This window comes from Panthera pardus, unplaced genomic scaffold, assembly GCF_024362965.1.
Source record: "Panthera pardus isolate Hobbes unplaced genomic scaffold, ASM2436296v1 HiC_scaffold_8, whole genome shotgun sequence".
NCBI lineage: Eukaryota > Metazoa > Chordata > Mammalia > Carnivora > Felidae > Panthera > Panthera pardus.
In genome coordinates, this window is record NW_026527013.1 from 11638311 (window position 1) to 11650403 (window position 12093).

Genomic DNA, 12093 nt, shown 5'->3' on the forward strand with positions numbered 1-12093 from the left:
CACCGGCTACCAAGCACCCCTGCCCACAGGCTCCAGATATGCCCGCCTCCTTCTCCTCTCCTCCCCTCCCCTCAGGGCAGCTGGACACCTGCCACCACATCTCACCTTGTTGTAGATGTAACAATTTGTAAACATAGTGTTGAAGTCCTGGATACATTCCTGAGCATTCCAGTAATAGTTGTTTTCCAAGCGCTTCTTTATTGTTCCCATATCCATAGGCGTTTTAATGATCTTATAGTAATCCTGGAGAGCAAAAAGAGCAAAAGGCCAGTGTCACCTTCCCGGCCATGCAGCATTCACAGGCAGGCCTGTGGATCTCACTCCAGGAACACAGATGAGAGCCACGGCACAGACTGAAGCCCTTCCATGGTCTCAGCAAGCCATCTCAACGGAAATCCAAGACAAAGTGAGAATTAGGGAAGAATTCTTACGTGTCGGGTGCAAATGTGGAGGGAAAAGGTCCAAGTCTGTCACGTGCCCAGGTCTGGGAACAGGTTGTCTTTACTGAGATCTAGGCTTTTTTTCCTTTTTTTTGTGATCTCAGGCCAGATCACACACACACAAAAATCCTTTAATTTCTAGTAAATAACAGGGAAAACATATAGCTCTTTGAAAAGCAGTCCTTATCTAGTAAAACAACCTACAGCAGGTTGTACTTTCTCCCTACGATTTTGACATTTTACTGGTCCATAAAATGCAAAATCCTATGGAACCAGCATCGAGGCACACCTGTAACAACTGGAATCCCTGCTTCTGATCACACTGAAGAACCATGGAGCAGAAGCCTCCACCTTCACTCAAGTTCACCACACTTCCATTTCGATTACTGGTCTTTCTAAAGGATGTGTCAGCAGTACCTGGATACAGCTGAATAACCAACCAGGTTAATGAGGAATCCAGACAACCCGTACAATCCTCAGTTAAAAAAAAAAAAAAAAATCCAGCAGACCCCACTCCTCAAAACTTCACAGCCTACTCTACAAGTGCCAAACGGAAGGAGCCAGACGGCAGGTGTAGATATCCTAAAGCCCTTCAAATCAAACGCTACTACTGTCCGCTTTCTCTAAATCTAAACCTATCCTAAAAACTGAATGTTAACATTTAAAAATAACCACAGGAGGTATCTGGGGACAGAACAGGCAGCACACCAGGCTTCCCTGTAGAAGGACCAGAGAGAGCCAGGCAGGGAGACCCGCATGCAGCTGGCCAGCTCCAACGTAGACTGCAATCTCAGAGGCTCCCTTAATCAGGCCTGGGTGTGGTATCAGAACCAAGTCCTGATGACAGAGAGGCAGGCCTATCCCTCACCAAGTGCCACGGTCTTGCCTGGAAATGGTGGACAGTATTGGAAAGGTAAGCACAGGGTGTGAGGCTTTAAGCTGTTCTGACACCCACGAGAAAGGAACAAAAGCAACCAGCTTACACATAATGAGTGGCAGAGATCATAGCCCTGAGCTGACAAGGGCTACACACGCATGCCCGGGTACCCTGCCTAGGAGGCCACAAGGACAGACTGTACCAGACTTTCTATATTCTACTATGGCTCTGGCCACCTTTCCCAAGAGAACCAAGGCCCCAGTGGAAATATATTTTTTAGTCTATGGCCAATAATGGTGTCAGCTGCTTGAACTGGCCATGGCCTGTCACGTAGAGGGAGAGAGACAGAGAGCAAGCGCATGAGCATGCCGACAAGGGGGCAGTGGGTTTAGGGGCATGACAATCCAACTGTACATGTTTACTGAACAGGAGGGGCAGGCATGCTAGTGAAAAGTCCAGCAGAGATCAGAGGCCAAAATGCAGATAAAGATTCCTGGAAGGTGTCAGAAAACAGAAAAAGAAAGAACCTTTTTTTTTTGTGGCTGTAGTAGCATTTTCTCGAGGAGGGGGAGAGGTCCCTGGAACACCAGGCTTTAAGCAGAATGCTGCTTCTGACTGACTAGCCCTGCCCTACTCCTCTGGGTCAGTTCCTGGCGCTCCCACCTCCCTGAAGACACCAGATCAGTGCCACCTTGCACCGGCCTCTTCTTCCTATGTCAGAACTGCTGAGGGTGATGTTAACAGTCACGGAGACAGGGATTCACACTGTGACCTCCAGGGAGCCTGGCCTCCACTGCACAGTGAATGACCTCAAACTCCCAAACCACTGGGCCTTACAGACCCCCCTGCCCCATGCCTGTCCTGCTAGCTGGGGATGCTGCCTTCTTGGGATTTTAGGTACCCCAGCGCCCCCCCCCCCTCCTCGGTCTTCGCCCTCTCAGCCCTCTGAATTTTCCTGTAACAAACCAACCCCTCCTCCATTCTGGCCCTGCCGCGGTTTCCCTTCAATGCCAAATTTCTCGAAATGATGGCTTCACATCCTCACCTTCTCATTCACACCGTCGGGAATCTGGTTTCTACTTCTGCGTCACATCTTCCTAAGGTCACCAATGCCTTCCTAAAGGCCAACAGGAGGGTCAGGTCGGAATCCTCATCTCTTTGACCTCCCTGCAGCCTCTGATGTGGAAACCTGGGGGACTGCTCTCTGCTGGTGATTCTCCTGGCTCTCTTCTACAGGTCTCCCACCACCTCCCTCTGATGCTATAAAAGTTGCAGTACCCTCTGGATTTCACCCCCCACCCCAGACCCACCTCCTCCCAGTCTTTGTCTTTGCTCTGGGAAGGTCACCCTCACCTGTGGATCCCACACGGCCCAGCCCAGCCCACTAACCCAACCAGAGATTATGCTGTAGCAAGCTCTCCCAAGAACCTCCCTCCAGTGACAGGTCGTCTGCCCCTACTCCTTGTCACGGTCACCAGCAAGAGTAGCCCCTAAGGCCAGATCTGGCAAGGATCCTCTTTTGCTTCCGCCCCTTTTCTTGAGCCAGTTCATGATCTAGACCCGCAGTGCCTCCTCCTGACTTGCTCTTCCTGAGTGCACATGACACATACTCAACAGAGAGAGGTAATCGGACGAATGTCACAGATACAGCTGCTTTCACAACAGGAGGGTCACACTAGCAGTGTATCCATCCTTTTTGAAACTGGATGCCCGGCAAAGGCTGAGGTTCCTACACTTGTGCAGTTCAAACCCCCAGAGACCCACGCCTGCGTCTATGGCAATAATCATGTAACTCCTCATCCAGGGGATGTGTGAGACTTAGCAAACAGCAGGGCTTAACTTAGAGACACTTAGTCCTCAATGCTAGAAGAAAAGAAAAAAATTATCTATCCCGTTTCTTCCCTGAGGTTCAGTTAGAGATACAAACTGAGGTTCCAGAACCATTTGCTAGGGATGTGGGCAAAAGGAAAACTCTCTCTAGGGAAAGAGCAGAAGAGGGGTACAGAAGAACCAAAGCAAGTGCACCGCGGCTGCAACTGAGCAGGTGGCGGGTGTGCGTGGAGGCAGCCGAGGGCAAAGCTGCACCGGTTACCTCCTCCCTCCAACCAGGCCCCTCCAAGTACTGGTTGCCTGGGAGATACTCCACTGCCTCTTCCCGCCCTGCGCTCTGGGTGATCGCGACGATGACAGCCATGTCAGTACAGAAAAGGTACTGCAGCAAACCAGTCCCCCTTCCACAGCCTCCCAACCATGCCTGAGAAGTAAGGGGCCTGGACCACCAACTGCTCCTACGTCAGCTCCCCTAAAGGATCAGAAGGAAAGCTGCAAGCACTCCTTTTCACCCCCATTTCAACTTCTCTACAGTTTCTCCCGGAGCCGAAACCTAAGAACTGATGACTCTTCGTCAGGACTACCAAAACCATTCACTCAAGGGCCTCATGAGTGCTGGCAGTTCAGAGCGGGGCCCCAAAGGCAGTTCTGTGTCCTCCTCCCGTCCCCCACTGTCCCCAGGAGCAACACGGGAAGGGACCTGGAGGACAGCAGCCCCGGGCCCTGCCCAAGTTACTCACAGGGAGGTTTAGCTTGACGGCGTCCACAGGCTGCTGGAAAGGCCACGCAAACTGGTGTTTCCATAGTGTCTTGAGCACCACTTTGAGCAGATATTGCAATTGATTCGTCTGCCTCTTGGGCTTGTTGGGGTTGGAGGTCTCCGGGGGCGGGGGGTTGGTGCTGGCTGTGTTGGCTTGCTGGGGTTGGGCCTGGGCCTGCGTTGTAGACATTTGGGTGGTTTCTAGTCCATCCCCCATCACTGGCAGATTTCTCAATCTCGTCCCAGGGCCGCTCTCCGCAGACATGCTACTGATCCCATCACATTCTTCACTGGGCACTCTACAAGGAGAAAAAAAGCCATAATCAGAAACCAGGCAGCAGATGGGCACCACTCACTGTGCCACGAGTGTGTGGCTTCCAAGGGCCGAGCTCCTCCGGTGGAAACTGGTCAGGCTGACCAGAGAGCCGCTTCTCGCGCTAAAATAAAAGGCCCCCTGTGTCTGCTCTCCTCGGCAGAGAGCAGACGACGCATCCTACAGAACGGAAGAGAGAGCAAGCACCAATGGCGAGCGTCAGGAGAGACGGGGCTCAGAGAGAAGAGCTGACCAGGAGCCTGCAAGGGCTGTGAGGACTACTGATCCCATGAAGAAAGAGGCAGAATAAGCAACAAACCAGGTTCTCACATCATGTAACGGTTATTAAAAAAACAACAAAAAAAGTTTTTACTCATTTAGTTGGGGTGGGGGGACAGAAACCGCATCCCCAAGCAGGCTCTGGCAGTATAGGTGCACAGCCCGACGTGGGGCTCGATCCCATGAACCAGGAGATCATGACATGAACCAGAGTCGGACGCTTGACACACAGAGCCACCCAGGCAACCCCCATCTGAGAGTTTTTAAGGGACACTGCCTGTGTGGGAGGCAAGATGATTTGCAAGCCCCCAAATATGTCCTTTACATTAAAATTCTTTGTACTTGTGGCTCATGAAACATCGAGCCAAGTCAGTAATTCTGTTTGGCGATCAGGGCCAGAAGAGTGTGGCCCACGGACTCCACTGCCGAGTGCTCAGGGCAAATGCTCACACTCACTGAGAACACGTCCTTGGTGACTAAAATAATGCATGTTTGCTGATTAAAGAAATCCCACAAAGTAAGTGTTGATAACCTAAAAGTTATCACTTTATTAACCAGGTTTTCAAAGCTTATTCACAGAGATACAGAAGGTTACCTCTCGCGAACTGCACGGGGGGGTGAGACCCCCAGTTCAATGCCTGTATGAGCACCCCTTCCGAGGCACTCTCCTCACCTGAACGACCCCTGCTTCGGACCATGCCAAGAATGCAAATCCCGCCACGAGCATCCTCACGATGGCAACTTTGTGTACCTGTCCAGTTATTCTGACAAAACCACAGATATGGGGTACATGTTTTTACTGCCAAAATGCCCTCCAGAAACACAGTAATTCACCCCTTACTTGCAGTGCCGAGAGTTCCCACACTCTGTTAATGAGAAGAAACATCTGCTCAAATGTGTACTGACTGTTTGGCATTCTTTCGGTGTGCACTTTTCTACTGGCAAGAAAAAGGAAGTATCAGCTTTAAGCCCAGTGCCCAGAATAAGAAAGACTTTGTAATCTAGGAGCTGCCTGCAGCTAATAAATATCGCCAGTAATAACCCTAGGAGTTCAGTGCGGGGTAAGAAAACCTCTCCGGCTGAGGGAGTCAGGCAAAGGCTTAGGAAAAAAGGGCAGATTTTACAATCACACGACTGGTAGGCAGAGGGGACCAAAAAAGACAGAGCAAGTTCACTGGCTCTGTCATGGCTTTCTTTCTGGAACACACTTAGCACAAACTAGGCACTCTGGCTGCTGAAGAATTACTTTATAATTCAATCCAAGTGTGATTTAAACCAAGAGCCCCACAAAGGTTTTGGTAGATGCAGTTCTGGCAAATTATCAAGTTTTAAAAGCACCAGGGGAAAGCTTGCTACGTAAAAGCAAGTCGGTCACAGGGGGCTGGGGAGAGCTGGCCCTCCTGGTCTGAGGCGTCCACCTCCCCACCCTCTGCCCCCAAGGCCAGCCCCACACATGGGTCCTATTTGCAGGGGAAGCCCATGAGCTGACAAAACGGACCTGGTCAAGGAGACGGCATTCCTTCCAGGGTGCTCTGGCTGACTGCAGGTCTAGGTGTCACCTGGCTAGTGCACACACGGGAGAGGCGGCTGCAGGGAGGGGACCCAAGTGGGAGGAGCCCAAAGCCAACACGTGCAAGAGGCTGAATCTTACAGATTCAGTCTGGAACTGAATCCAGGCTTGCTTTAAGAGGTTAAGACTGGGACACCTGGGTGTCTCCGTCGGTTAAGTGTCCGACTTCGGCTCAGGTCATGATCTCGGCTCAGGTCATGATCTCGCGGTCCGTGAGTTTGAGCCCCATGTCGGGCTCTGTGCGGTCAGCTCAGAGCCTGGAGCCTGCTTCGGGGATTGTGTGTCTCTCTCGCTCTCTGCCCCTCCCCCCCTCATGCTCTCTCAAAATTGAATGTTAAAAAAAAAAAAAAGAAAAACCTTTAAATAAATAAGTAAAATTGACCAGACTTATTTAAAAAAAAAGGTTAAGACTGTTCTTTATCCTTTTTCACCGAACAGGTAAGAAATCTGCCAAGTGCCTTTCCCCTTTTCCCAGATGGGATAGCCACTTAAGAACAAGAAACAAAGAACCAAACAAACCTCAAACCAAGTAATTCATTAGTCATTTAGTTCATTAGAGAGGACAACACTGTGGAGAGAAATACTAGTGCTACCATCCAACACACCAGAGGGTGGGTATGTTGCAGCAGTCCCAACTTAGGTCTAGATGTGGTCTTGCATCGAATGCTGAACTTAAGTATTTAATGAGGCCCAACTGTGTCCAAGACACCAGGTGAGTATTTATAATCTGTGCCCTTGTCAGGGTCCTCTGGAGATCTGAGAAGGGGGTAGAGGTGGGGGCAGCTCCTAGGGCAGACTCTAAGATGGGTGTGCTCTCCCAGAACAACAGGCTGGGAACACTTACAGGAATGGGAATAGGGGGGCTTTGAAGGTGTGAAGCGATTTCTGGGTACCCGCCCCCACAAAATGGTGCCAAAGATGGGGAAGGAGCACGCAGGGCTGAAACCAGACAGGCATCTGGCATCAGAGCTTGAGGGGGCCTGCAGGTGGGAAAGTGGGCAGCAGCCTGGAGAGCATCTCCCAAGACAAGAGCAGTGTTCCAGGAGTTCAGGCCCATGGAGGGGCATTTCCCTACATCAACTTCATCTGAAGGTGGGAACAGTGAGAATATCCTGGACTACAATACTTTCCAAAGGCAGCTGTGACCGGGTAGGCCTGTTCCAGGCTCTGGAGACACAAGACACATCCCCTCTCCCATCAGGGTTACTTGTGGTACAAGTCTGTCCAGAACTAATGGCCACGTGGTCCTGGAAGGAAGTGCCTGGGGCACAAATCAAGGCAGGGCAGTAGGCAGGGAGGCATTACTGGTGGGAGGTAAGCACAGGAGGTATGCATGAGGAAAGCCCAGCTGGGAGGTAAGAAAGGAGCCCAATGACTTGAGTAAAATGCATCCCAATAAGAGCAGGAAGGAGGGGAAGCACCCAAAGGGTGGGGTAAGGTGTGGAACCATCAGCAGGAGATTGCTCAGAGGAGAGAACAGAAGGAAGGAAGAGAGATCAAGGGGCCAGGCTGAATCACACACCACTGAGTAGGACATGGGAAGGGAGGAAGCACCCCAGAAGCTGCATTCAGTCATGCGTGGAGCCTTCAAAAAAGTGTGCCTTCATTCCTGAGGTGGGCAGCAAGGAAGACAGGAAAGGGTTTCTCCAACTGAGGTTTAATCAGTAAAGAGGGGACCTCAACCTCAGAGAAGCAAGGTCTACAGCCACCTGCAGAGTGATATGCCAGGGCTCAGGTGCGGCTGTAGGAGGGTTCAAAGGACACGTTTAGGTGGATGGCGTTTAATCACCTGGTATGCATCCTCTATTTTCATTTTACTCATTCCAGTATTCACAAGGAAAGTCCCTGATTGGTGCCAGTGTGAAAGGCTGTGGAGAGAGGTGTCAGCAGAGAATATGACCATCTGTGTAGAATTTAACAATGCTGTTGTTCTGTTCTCATTGTATTTAATTTTACTGATATCCATGTGTGGTTTTTTATTTAGTTTACTTTCAAAATAAAGGCACTACAAACACAACAGTAAACTGTTTAAAAACAAAAACAAAACCCAACACCATGTCTCTGGAGGGGAGCCAGCCAAGACCAACTGCGGGTTCCAGGTGGGAGAAGCCAGTGGGTCAGGAGAGTTTGCAGGAGCTGTGGGAAGTGGGGCGGAGGGCAGAGAGCCATGTACAGGACTGCAGAAGCTTTGGAGCACTCCCTGGAAAATCCTCCACAGGTAAGTGGATGTGGGTAATCGTTTATTGGGCAACTACAGAAACTGGGGTGGGGCTAGTGAGGCAGGAGGGGGAGACAGAGGGAAGAATGACATGGACAGTGTGCCAGCTGGCCAGGATCCTTTCGTATGGTGGCCATGGACCAGGCACACAGAGATACAGGACATGCTGAGTGTCTGGATACAAGTCTCAACAGAAGGGCAACATCACAGAGAAGGAAATAGGTCAGTAGGATTCTTAAAAGTTCTTAAAAAGAACTCCTTGGAGTCAGCTGGGAGAAGGTTCCACGCAGCAGGACAGAATGCTGGTCCAAAGGAATAAAAGGAAACAAGTGTAAATGTGGCACCGTCATGAAGGGAGACTGGGATACGCTGAAGTGAGCCTGGAAAGCTGGAAAGGAGGGTGGCACTAAGTGAGGATAAAGAATGATTTGCAGTTCTGCTTCCACGATTCAGTTTCTCCAAGAAAACAGCCTGAGAATTTCACAGCCAAGCACATGGCAGGTAAGCTGCCACAGCAAGGGGCAGGGGTGGCCCCATCCTGGAGATGTTCTGGCCCCAGGGCAGTGGAGCCCAGTCAGCCACAAGCACACAAAATGCCAGGGGGCCAAGCACGCCCCACCAGGAGGATGCAGTCCCATATGTTTTCCATTAAGCAATGACATTCTGGAAATCTCTAAACAGTGTCCACAGGGCAAGATGAAGTCAAGGCAACTGACTTCTGGAACCTGTGGGCTGGGCTGTACCTTTTTTTCTCTCCAGATGGACTCTCAGGGAAGCTAAGGGATGGAAGGCTCTGGACATAACCACTCTTCTTCACCTTCAAGCGAGCCCTGATGGGCTGTTGAGTCAAGAAAGCTGCATTTTTTTTGTTCACAAAATGAACGGAGCTTTCTCTACAGATAGCCTGATCCTCCAACTTTGCCTCATCTCTACGCTTTTAAACCACTATTTCCACCACAAAAGCCAAACACCCTTCCCTAGTCGGCCCTCTCACATTTGACACATAGTAGTAACATTTAAATCCTCAAAACAACTCTGAGATTGCTTCTGGTCTTATCCCCATTTTAAAGATGAAGAAATGGAGGCACAGAAAAGTAACTTACCCAGGAAGTAGAAAGATCAGACCTAAGCAGCCAGGGTGACCCAGACTCTAACATGACTCCTGGGAAGTTTCAGTTGGACTTGGAATCAAGGAAGCCCCCATTTAGCAGATGAACATGCAACTCCAGAAAGGAGATCCAGAAAGGATCATGCAAATGATCGGGACAAGCTGGCGCATCTTAAGTAACATGAAAAACTAAGCACAAGACCCATACACTTGTGAAGACTGAGGTCAATCAGGAAAGAAACTGCTACAGGCTGTCAGTTCAAATGCGAAGACATGTGCAGTTTAACAGATCCGATGGACCTCAGAGACACGGGCACCTCAAAGTTTCTTTCAGGTGCCTCTCAATCAACACAACCAGTGACAGGTGACATCCATCTACGTGAGGGATCGCCACGAGATGACCAGCATGTCCTGCTCCACACTCACAGCTTAAGAGGCCATGGCCTGAAAACCTGCAGCTCAGCCCTCCCAGGACTGCGGGAAACTAAAATCCTCACGAAACTTCCAGAAGCCACTCATTCGCACCGTGGCAAAGAACACAAAGGAAACCAACAAGACTCTCTCGCCTGTTGTGGGTCAAGAAAGACAGGCACTAGCAAGCGGCTCTATGTGAGAGCCAGGGTGACTTCTCTGACACAACAGATCTAACTAGGTTCCTGCCTTAGGTACATTCTTCCCACAGTGGTCACCACCACCCCACCCCGCACTGCCCCAGACCCTAGCATCAACACTAAACACAGTGGCCACGGTGGGCCCCCTTCCCTGTCACCTTCAGGCCTTTCATTTGCTGTACCTGGTGCTTCCCTGAACAGTCTGGCCAGTGCACACACACCTGGGAGCCCGGGGCCAGAGCCACCTTACTTCATTCTTGTCCTCCCAGTACACAGCGAGTGCTCTCGGGTACGGAAGGCACCCTACACTAACGTCACCCTGGGGATTCTAGATCTCAAAGCTTTGGAAAGGAAAGCAGCTCGTGCTCGCACACAGAAAAATGTGGTGACTGCCAGATTCACTGGCTCAGCCAACGCATCCCGTGTGTGCCATGTGCCAGGCCCAGGACTCTGTGGTCAACGTGACATTCTTCCAGTGATTAAGCAATACTTGGGCAAGTACTGTAAAGGAGAAGGGCCAGGCTGCTCTGGCCAAGGACAGGGAGGGTGTGCACACTCCTGTGGTGGGTGAGGCAGAGAGGGACAGAGAAGGACAGAGAGGGTCAAGGCTTGTGACAGGAGAAGGAGGGACCGATGCAGGGACACAGGCATGGGTCTGGACGCAGGGGAGATACCAGTGCATCTGAGGACCATTTGAAGTGGGAAGGGAGGGATGGCACAGCACAGGGGCCAGGTGACCACACCGGCTTTTGTCCCTCACAGGTTCTTGACTCAGGGCAGAGAATATAGTGGCAGGAGAAGGGGGGGGGGGGGCATGCTTGGAGGGGGCCTGGGGGATAGATTCCAGGGTCATTCAGAACACAGATACAATAGAAGTCCATTCTTGCCTCATGGTTCATTTTCAACTATACCTGCACCTGTGGAGTTCACAGATGCAAAAGAGAGAGAACCCAAGAGCGGATGCACGTGGACAGGGTGAGTCAATGGCTCAGCAGCAGGGCTTATGGGGAGAGACAAGCTGAAAACTCAGAAACTCCTAAATCTACCCGCATATATAAGGATGTAGGATTCCTGTGATACAGTAGACATCGTCTTCAACCAATTCAGGCAAAGTTTTAGGTCGAAAAGATCCTAAAATGCTATTCTGTTTTCATACTGACCTGTGGCCAAGAGGCAGGAGCCACCATTCACTTTGTTGAGTTAGTTGAAGGACAAGAGAGAGGAAGAAAATTTCACCTACTGTTTCCAACCCAAAGAAGGCTGCATGATTCAAATGAGTGTCCTAGTCCTGAATCTATCCCCAACAGATACCTTACAACAAAGTCCCAATTTAAAGGAGTAAGGAAAAGATGAAGAGAGATTAGACAGTTAGTGCCCTGGTCCCCAAACTGAGTACCAAGAGTGTCATGGTACCTTAGAGGGGCACTGTGGGAACGATCAGTATAAGGCAATTTCAAGGCCAGACTGCACAATTTCAATTTCAAGGCCAAACTGCACTATATCCCTTTGGACAATGTCCCATCTTGCAAAGCTTGGTGTTCAGCGAATGCTGTAACAAAAAGCAGATACCACATAAGACCCAATGTGGAACTAGAAATGCAGGTGGTAGGCATCCCATCTGGCTCTAAGGCCTGAGGAGTTAAGCAGCGCCTAATAGGCACACACATTCCATTAAGGAGGAACCATGATTCTCTTCCTAAGAGGATTCTCTTCCTAAGTTTAGAGACCCCTGATGAAGCACTCCTGCTTTCAGGGATACTGTCTGCTAACATCCCAACTCATCTAAATGATCTGAGAGGGGCACCTGGGTGGCTCCCTCGGTTAAGTGTCTGACTTCGGCTCATGTCATGATCTCACACGGTGTGTGAGTTTGAGCCCCACGTCAGGCTCCGTGCTGACAGCTCAGAGCCTGGAGCTTGCTTCAGATTCTGTGTCTCCCCCTCTCTCTGCCCCTTCTTCCCCGCTTGTGCTCTGTCTCTCTCAAAAATAAATAAATGTAAAAAAAATTTTTTTTAGAAATGATCTCAGAAAAACTTAAGGACAGAATTTAGCAGACAACACACATGTGAGTGATATTTTTCAAATTT

General features: G+C 50.3%; 1 protein-coding gene across 6 annotated transcripts in view; it reads right to left on the reverse strand.

Moving 5' to 3' along the window:
* BRD4 (bromodomain containing 4) overlaps positions 1-12093 on the reverse strand; it is an 87007-nt gene that overhangs the window by 31768 nt on the left and 43146 nt on the right. For 5 of the 6 annotated variants that reach the window (XM_053897885.1, XM_053897882.1, XM_053897884.1 and 2 more), the window contains exons 2-3: positions 3888-4206; positions 106-243 (exon numbers count right to left, since the gene is read on the reverse strand). In XM_053897885.1, the coding sequence (XP_053753860.1) occupies positions 106-243; positions 3888-4172 (423 nt within the window). In that variant the 5' untranslated portion in view covers positions 4173-4206. Of the gene's footprint in view, positions 1-105; positions 244-3887; positions 4207-12093 lie in introns of those variants that run through there. The other variant, XM_053897887.1, reaches the window with a different exon arrangement.